At 55.7% G+C, this 9,433-nt stretch overlaps 1 protein-coding gene across 1 annotated transcript; it reads left to right on the top strand.

The window, feature by feature from the left end:
- Positions 1–5: 5 nt before the first annotated feature.
- Positions 6–7,498, top strand: KCNC4 (potassium voltage-gated channel, Shaw-related subfamily, member 4; the record flags this gene model as incomplete). Its single annotated transcript, XM_010191065.1, has 3 exons — positions 6–479; positions 4,882–5,818; positions 7,313–7,498. Coding segments are annotated over 3 exons (1,597 nt in total), but the record flags the coding sequence as incomplete, so codon positions are not given.
- Positions 7,499–9,433: the final 1,935 nt, after the last annotated feature.

Raw genomic sequence — 9,433 nt, 5'->3', positions numbered from 1 at the left:
CGGGCACCCGCCTGGCCTGGCTCGCCGACCCCGACGCCCAGAGCAACTTTGACTTTGATGGCAAAAGCAACGAGTTCTTCTTCGACCGTCACCCCGGGATCTTCTCCTACGTCCTCAACTACTACCGCACGGGCAAGCTACACTGCCCCGCGGACATCTGCGGACCCCTCTTCGAGGAGGAGCTGACCTACTGGGGCATCGACGAGACCGATGTGGAGCCCTGCTGCTGGATGACCTACCGCCAGCATCGCGACGCCGAAGAGGCCCTGGACATCTTCGAGAGTCCTGAGCCCGGTGGAGGGGCGGGTGGAGAGGAGCCCGAAGAGGAAGGGGGTAGGGAGATGGCCCTTCAACGGCTGGGTATGGATGACAGGCCGGCAGGGGCAGCGGGGGCTGCCGGAGGGGGTGGCTGCTGTCGGAATTGGCAGCCCAAGATGTGGGCGCTCTTTGAGGATCCCTACTCGTCCAAGGCGGCAAGGGTAAGGTCCCGAAACGCGCTGGCGGGGAGGTGGGATGGGGCTGTGCTGGGGTTGCGTCTTCATCCGCCCATCCCCGTGGGTGAGACGGGCTCTCCCTATGGGTTACGTGGGCCCCCTGTGGCCACCCCTGTCCTGCCATGGGTCATGTTGGCCATCTCCCATCCTATGGGAAGTCTCTTCCATCATTTCCCCATTCCCTCCTAACACATCACACCCGGGGAAGGTGGGCTGAATGCGAGGGTGATACCCCTCACTTTGCACCCTTGGGTGCTGCTGGGGCACCTCCTGGGCACCCGGAGCTGAGGAATTGTCAGGGAGAGCCCTTGGCAGTCCTGAGTCCTGGCGGAGTTTCAGGATGCTCAAGGACAGGCGCGATTGCTTGGGTTCCTCTCGCTGGTTTGTGTCTATACCCACACCAAAAATCACCTTGAACGGCCCAGGTTTGGGGTGGGGGAACAGGGCTGGTGCCCGCTGGCACCCAAACTGGGTCCTGCAGCAAATGGGATCCTCGTGGTTGTCCCTAAGGAGCTCGTGGTTGTCCCCAAGCAGCTCACGCTCCTCTCCTACAGCAGCAGCAGCCCCACAGGACAACCCACGTGCAAGCCCCCCTCGTCCCAGCACCCCTCGTCCCAGCATCCCCTGTCCCCGCACCCCTGTCCCCCACCGTCACGGCGTCGGTGCCACCCACACGCAGCATACGGTGCCCATCAGCACGTGCGGGCGCAGGCTCTCAGCCGCGGTGAACACACAAACACAGGCGCACGAGCGCATCCACGTGCTAACCCCCATCCCCCTCCAAGTCCCCCCCCTCTGCACACACAGACGACCCCTACCCACAGCCCAGGCCGTATCCCCCATAAGCGGGTGCTATTTGGGCTCCCAGCACCATTCTGCGCACGCGTCTCCTCTCCCAGTTACTCCCAGATCACCCCAAAACCGCTGCCACCCCCCCGACTCCATCCCTGTGCCTGTGCCCCCCATTATATCCTGTTTATGCAGCTATAGGCGTTTGGGCTCTAAATGAATTCTGGATGTTTTTAGAGGTGTTAAAAAAAGCCCCCAAACTCAACCCGTGGATGGTACGAAATCCTGCAGGCATCTCACACCCACCAGCGGCGCGCGGGGCAGGGGTCACTTTGTCAAGGCGGTGTTTTTGCAGCAAACGTAAGAGCAGCACACGCACACGATGCTGGGGCAGCAGAGCTTTGCTCGGTTTTAAAAGGGGGGGCCTGGTCCTTTGCCCGTTTCTGGGGGCTCGTTGCCTCTGGGAGCTCGTTGCCTCTGAGTGGTGCAAAGCTCCAAATTAAAAAATTAAAGGAAAAAACCTGAAATAAACCCAAGCAGAAGAATTCAACTTGGATTTTTCAAGTTATTATTCGGTTCTGTTTTTCCCCATGTGCTGAGCTGCTCTCAGAAAGGCGTTCGTTTTAGCAGGAGGAAGGTGTTGGAGGGGGCAGGGGTGGCTGTGATGGGAGCCCTGACTGGGACCAGTCTGCACTGGGAGCTTCCCGCTTCCTTCTTGCAGCTCAGGCACGGCCATGGGGACTGTCACCGATCAGCAGTGACACTCACGGGCCCTTCTGTGCCCTGTTTTCCACTCTAAAATATCAGCGTGGGTTCGCAATGGCTTACAAGAACTGCTGTGGCAGAAGGGGAAACTGAGGCACAGAACAGTGCAAGAGAATGCAGCTTCCCAGTGCACCCAGTTAATGCAGGGAGCCGTTACTGGTTTGGCATCGCCATCCAGCCCTAGGATGCTCTGGGACCCACGAGCATCTCTGCAGGTGCTATGTTCGTGGATGGCGTTTTGGGGGGCTGAGGTGAGATTTCTCCAATTCTGCCCCATTTTGGAGGTGGCAGCGGGAAGGATCATGGTCCTGGGTTGTGTCGATGGTGATTCAGAGCCTCGGGGGCTGAATTTCTCCCTCCTTGCCCACGGAGCAGCCCCTCGGGGCCTGACTCAGTTGGCTCTGGGCTGTTTCCATCCTTCCCCATTTCCACCGCTCCTCTCTCCTGGCTCCTCTTGGGCTGGCAACTGCACGAGAGTGGGGTTAGAAATTCCCTTTTTGGGTTTTTAGCCTTTTTTCCTTGCGGCATCGATGCCCATGGGAGTCTTGGCTCCTGCGTCTCATTCAGTCACAGTGAAGATTTGGTCTTAGCGTAGCTGCTAGAGTGTAAAATTCTTCTTTTCCCCATGGAAAGCTGCCCTGGGTGGGATTTTACCTCAACCCACAAACTTTGCTCACTTGCAGCTCCTCATTTTTCCCTTTGTGGCCCAATCTGTGGGGTCCTGACCTTGCTCCCATTGGGATTTCCAGGCTGATGACCCCCTGTAGGGTCATGGCTTTTTTGGGAACACCCATCGCAAGCTGTTGAGCGCACGCTGAGGTCACGTAGATGCTTGCCAGGTTCTGGAGGACTCATTTGGTGGAGCTTTAGGTGCTGTACTGGTGGTCACTGGGTATATACACAGATTTGATTTTATTTTTAAGACAGTTTTAGGGAAAAACCCTTGAGTTTGGAGCAGAGGCCAGAGCTGAGATGAGACATTTCAGGTCAGATCTTCAGCTGGCACCAAACCAGAGCAGCGCTATTGACTTTTGGAGGGGTACACGATGGATGGCACTGGCTTTGAACCCGACTCTCCTATTTTTGGAGGCTGCTTTTGCTCCTGGGGATCCATCAGCTCTCACCTCTGCAGCTCACACTGCAGGGCTGTTTCTCCTGATTTTTGTAATCTTCACCTTTTCCATAGGGGGGACTCAGGAATGTTACTAAGCCTTCAGAAAAGCGAATTATTTTGGCTGTGCCACCGCTGTCCAGACACACTTGGCCGGTTCAACCTTTCTTGAAGGTTTTTCTTGGGCCTTTCTTAAAGATCCCACTTCTTTGTTGGATTTTCTTCCCGAATTGTGGAATGTGGGTGATGGAGCTGCCCCCAGTGGAGCCGCATCCCAGTGCGTGGTCCAGCACCAGCTGCTCTGGGGGGGGGATGCAGAGCATCGCAGCCTGTCCCCACACCAGGAAGGGGACACAATCACCTTCCAGAGGTTTCTCCATCAACCAAACCCTGCCTTAAACTTCACACCTAACTTTTGGAGGGCTGATGCTCTCCGTGCTGGAATCTAGGGGGTTTGCCCTTGGGGATGCCCCTCAAGGATGCTGGGGGCAGGCTCGGGGCTGCTGTTGTGCTCCCTCCGGAGCCAGGTTTTATCCAAGCGTGACTCAGGCCGTCTCTGCTGCTGATTCACTCCAGCCAGGACCCAGCTTCACGGTGTGGCTGCTGCTCCTCGGGTGGGCTCGACAGCTCAAGGTCACATCCTGCGTGGTGGGGTTGGCAGCAAAGGGTGCTGTGGCGAGCTCTGCTCCCGGGAAGCCAAAACTGCTGCACTTTTGTGCCAGAGGGAGGTGGAAGAAGCAGCTTTCCTGCTCAGAGGCTTTTTATTTTTTTTTTCGGGGACTCTTGGAAACAGATGCTCTGGGTAATGGACTCATCATGAGCTCATCCTGTCGGGGCTGAGCAGGATTGATGGAGAGGTGACAACGCGGTTGCTTTCTGACACAGCCTGCGATTCCCACCAGTCTCTTCTTGCTCGGAGCCCAGGCGATTGATGAAGGTGGAGGGGACAGGGGTCTCACCGGAGGGGAGAGACGGGAGCATCTGGGTGTCCCCAGGCCCAGGATCATTGGGACATTGAGCTCTGCCTGCTCCTTTCCTCGTCCTGTTCTCCCAGTGCTGGGACCGTCAGTGGACTCATCCTCCACCACTGAGCAGGGATGGGGCAGGAGAACATCTCTGGTCCATCCAGACCCCAAACCTCACAGTGGTGAATGGGGTGAACATCTCATCTGAGGGTTTGCAATGAACATGGGGGAAAGCTCTTTGAATGAGTCCTCTCAAAGTTTCATGTGTATTCCCAGTGGAGGCTTGCTCCAAAACCAAGGTGTTGCAGGCCTCTCTTCATCCCCATTGCTGTCATCTCTGACACATCTCCATCCACAGCTGGAGCCATATCATAGCACTTGGAGGAAGGTCCTGGGCTGATGGCCCCAGACCCTGAGATCTGCTGTCAACTCATGGGACAGGTCCAGGGAGCCTTCCCCATTCTCCATCCTTGGTCCTGGGAGCAGAGCTCCTGGGGAGTTTTGAGCCTCTTGCACTCATTTTTGTTGTATGAGGACCTCTCCCATCCCTGTTGTCGCTATTCACTAGAAGGGATTAGAAGAGATGTACCCAAGGCAGGTGACACCAGATGTGTGTCTCAGCCTGCCCCAAAGTTGTTGTCACAGTGGTTCATAAAATTGCTGCTGTCTTTCAAAGAGGAGATGTTGACCCAACTCAACTGATCAGGAGGGGTTGACCCAAACCAGCTCATGGTCTGTGTCAATTTTACTTTTACAGGTCGTGGCTTTCGCCTCGCTCTTCTTCATCCTGGTCTCCATCACCACCTTCTGCCTGGAGACGCACGAGGCCTTCAACATCGACGTCAACGTGACGGAGACCCTCGTGGTTGGCAACACCACGACGATCCTGCTGACGCATAAAGTGGAGACGGAGCCCATCCTCACCTACATCGAAGGGGTCTGCGTCCTGTGGTTCACCCTCGAGTTCCTGGTTCGCATAATCTGCTGTCCAGATAAGCTTCTCTTTGTTAAAAACCTGCTCAACATCATTGACTTTGTGGCCATCTTGCCCTTCTACCTGGAGGTAGGTCTCAGTGGCCTGTCCTCCAAAGCTGCCCGGGACGTATTAGGCTTCCTACGGGTGGTCCGTTTCGTCCGGATCCTCCGGATCTTCAAGCTGACGCGGCATTTTGTGGGTCTCCGGGTGCTGGGCCACACGCTCCGGGCCAGCACCAACGAATTCCTGCTCCTCATCATCTTCCTCGCCTTGGGGGTCTTGATTTTCGCCACTATGATCTACTATGCCGAGCGGATCGGAGCCAAGACATCCGACCCCCGTGGGAGCGACCACACTCACTTTAAGAACATCCCCATCGGGTTCTGGTGGGCCGTGGTCACGATGACCACCCTGGGCTACGGCGACATGTACCCCAAAACCTGGTCGGGCATGGTGGTGGGGGCTCTCTGTGCGTTGGCGGGGGTGCTCACCATCGCCATGCCCGTGCCTGTCATCGTCAATAACTTTGGGATGTACTATTCGTTGGCCATGGCCAAGCAGAAGCTGCCAAAGAAGAAGAAAAAGCATATACCCCGTCCAGCCCCGCTGGACTCCCCTACCTATGGCAAATCCGAGGAAAACTCCCCCCGAAACAGCACCCAGAGCGACACTTGCCCGTTGGCAGTAGAGGAGGGGGCAGCTGAGTGGAAACGGTCAGGTGAGACCCCCAAAGGTGGGGCTAAAGGGATGGGGGGACCTCCGGGAGCCCCCCAAGGCAGGGCTTGTGGTCCCCTGCATCCCAGAGTTCCTGTGGACTGCCCTGCTGCAGGACATGGCCCCCGGCTCTTGGGGTGGTGAGAAGTTGGTGCAGAAGAGGCTGGGGCGCATGGGTGTCTGGGTGTTGGGTGCTGTGTTGGTGGACCAGGATGCTGCAGATCAAGATCCCCCTTCAAGAGGGAAAGGGATGCAATGGGGTCCCCAAGGGAAAGGCCATATCCTGCTCTCCTAATGGCACAGATCAAGTCACCGTGGTGTGGTTCGAGGTGTTCCTACCTTGCCCACCTCTTCCTCACCCTGACAGAGGTCAGACCATTTGCCAGCTGCCATCTTAGCCTGGTAATGCCCTTGGGGTCGATTTTCCTTTGCTTCCTCCCACCGTAAATCAGGGCAAGCTTCACCAAAAGGGATAAACCTATGGATATTCCCCAGGGCTTGACCCCGTCTCTGGTAGATGTAGCACCCCTGTATGGCAAGACCACCGCTGCTCCAAATCCCGTGCTCAGGCAGGAGCAAAATCAGCCCCTGTACTTTCATTATTTGGTCTCTTGCACTCAGCTGAAGTTTGGGGTTTGGCCAGCGAGGAGAGGGCACGGCCCCAGCTGTGGGCAATCATGGGTGGGCACCATGAGCCTGGGAGATGGCGAGCACCCTGCCATGGTATCATTGGTGGCCATGGAGGCTGCTTTGCCCTTTCCATCTTGGTTTGCTGTTAGCAGCATCTCTGGAGCAGCCGCCTTTGCAGTGCAGAAAGAGAAGAAACCACGATGGGGTTGTGTCCTGCACCAATATGGCATTCATTGAGGTCAGCCCTGAGCAGCCACGCATGTGGCCATGGGTGTTTAACAGTGATGGTCCTTCACCCATGGGGACACAAGGAACTCCCAGGGAGGTGTTTTCTCTTATAAATCTGCCTTTTCCATGTACCTATGCATCCCATCTGCCCCAGGAGCCCTGGAAATGGATAGCAATGGGAGCAGCTCAACCCCATCCCAACCCAATGATCCAGGAGCTCAGCCCAGCCCCTCACCTGGCACAGCATCCTCTCAGCTAATGAGCCACAGAGTCAAATGCCATAAATTAGCACTTCCCCACTAACCTGGTGTGAATTTTGGAGAGCCAGTTCCCACCAATTAGGTGGGCAGATCTCAAAGACCAGGAGTGTTGCATCCCTAGCCAACCCTGCTTGGCTTCATGCAGGGTATATAACCCTCAACAGGAGCTGCTGTTTGGGATTAAAATTTGGCATGATCCTACTTTCTTGATCTCTAAGTTAATGTATCCAGACTGGGACTAGTACCTGGACTGGGGGGTGTTGGTTTGAGGCATCTACAATGTGCTCTTCTGCTTCCTTGCGTGGTCTAGGCAAACTTTTCTGGCACCTCATCCTGGGGGTTTATTGACTCCTGATGGGTCTCCACTGCCTTTTTTGCAGACTCTAAGCAGAATGGCGAGGCCAATGTGGTGCTGTCGGACGAGGAGCAGCCGCTGTCGCTGACCGACGAGGAGAAGCGGCCCATGCGGCGCTCCAGCACCCGGGATAAGAACAAGAAATCCTCCACGTGCTTCCTGCTGGCCACGGGCGACTTCTCCTGCACGGCGGATGGAGGCATCCAGAAAGGTACGGCTGACGCTGGGGAGGGCGAGGCGGAGGTTTGTCACATCGATCCAGGACTGGGGTTCATCTCCATCTGCCTGCCTGGCTGTGCTCTGCTCCTCAAATCCACTCGTCTTCCTGCCTCTCCATCTGCTTCATCTCCGTCCACCACGTTTCTCCGTGCCCTACCCCTGTGGTTTGCTCCTCCTCCCCTGATTGCCACTGTCTGGGGTCTGTGACCTCCATTTAGGGTCTGTGACCCCATGCTGGCTGCTCTGCCCAGTGTGGGGACAGGTCTGTCCCTTCGCTCCCCACCTCCTGTCCCTCCATCTGTTCTCCCTGGGCCTCAGTCGCCCACCACAGGATGATGAGAGGGGGACATCTGTCCTGGGGAGGTGGTCAGGTTGTGACCAAAGGTGGGCAAAAGGCTTCCAATAAGGGGAAAAAAATCCCCAGGTTTTTCTGTTCCTCTCCTCCTTTGATGTTTTTTGGTGGGTTCAAGCGTGGGGAGCCGCGATGTGTCAAGTGCTGCCTTGCCAAAAGCGCCGGGCTGCCAGAGAGGCTGTCTCCTTGGGCTTGGAAAGGGAGCTTTGCGCGCTGTTGAGGTTTTCAGTGGGAAACTGTGGGGGAGATGAGTCAGGAAAACACAAAACTCTTCTTCCTGTGACAAAACAACAGTCTTCTTCAGCCTGCTCCCTTTGCACCAGCCTTCTCCGCTCCACCAGCGCAGTAAATCCAGTGCCTGCCCGAGCCACAGAATCCAGCAGCACCCTCAATTGCTGGGTTAATTCTCAGGACACAGCTCAGTTATTTGGTTTTGCAGCTTTTCTTGTGCACCTGGGGTGGTGTGGGGTGATGGAGCTGCAGAGCTGACCTCCCTCTGCCTCCTCAGCACCAGTTAATCCCAGTTACTCGCAGGGAAGTGGTGTGTAAGCTGGGACCAGGGAGGAGGAAAGGTGATGTCCTACATCTCTGATTGCACACCAAAACTGCCTCCTCAGCACCAGTTAATCCCAGTTACTTGCAGGGAAATGGCGTGTGAGCTGGGACCAGGGAGGAGGAAAGGTGACGTCCTACATCTCTGATTGCACACCAAAAGCTGCTGGCTCGTGGTGTTGGTGCTTTGGAGGCCCTCAAGGGTTTGCTGTCGTAGCTCTAAAGACTAAAGCTCTAAAGGGTTTGGGACATTGGGAGGAGTTTGGGGACAATCACATTTATTACACCAGTGGAAGCAAATTGGTTGCTTTCTCCTGGGAAATCAAGGATTCCCTTTGGTGCTCCTGCTCAACCTCGTCCCTTAGAAAGAGGGGAAAAACGTACTGTCCAAGTATTTGCTTGGAAAGCCTCAAGTGTTTCCTGGAAGTTCCACCTTCTGAGAAGTTGGTCTCTTAATGCCTGCTAATGAGAAGAGGTGAGGAGGCCCCAGTCCTGCCCCAGACTGGGGGATGGATGCTGCACTGGAAGGGATGAAACCAGTGCTTCATCCTTCCAAGATGCTCAACTGAAGCATTGGAGCTTGGTCCAGCTGAAGCCAGGGGAAGTGGAGTAGATCCAAGAGCTGAGCATCCAGCGCTGCTCTTGCTGGGCTCCCAAATCACATCACTTGGTTGCAGGGGGAGGGTTTTTTTCCTTGTGTAGTGGCAGCTATTTGAAAGAGCACTTTGGTGATCTTTCTTGGTTTGGCCTTTCTGGTGGTCTTCTTCGGTCTTTTGATCTTTCTGGTGTCTTTCCTGCAAGCGTCAGCATGCTTTATGCAATTAAAAACAGATGTGGATGTGGGTCACTTAACCCAACTTTGATGGAGTGGTCGTGCAAGAGCCAGAGAATGGTGGATCTGGTGTGTCCAGAGTGATGTGCAAGAGCTTTTGGGAAGAGGGAACCTCAGTATCTCTGTCCTGAGTTGGGCATGGACCGGTGCGATGCTGTCCTGGCAGGTCAGGGCTGATGTCTCCCCTGGTG

This window comes from Mesitornis unicolor, unplaced genomic scaffold (assembly GCF_000695765.1).
Source record: "Mesitornis unicolor isolate BGI_N332 unplaced genomic scaffold, ASM69576v1 scaffold33048, whole genome shotgun sequence".
Taxonomy (NCBI): domain Eukaryota; kingdom Metazoa; phylum Chordata; class Aves; order Mesitornithiformes; family Mesitornithidae; genus Mesitornis; species Mesitornis unicolor.
This window is presented reverse-complemented; position numbering and strand designations above follow the sequence as displayed.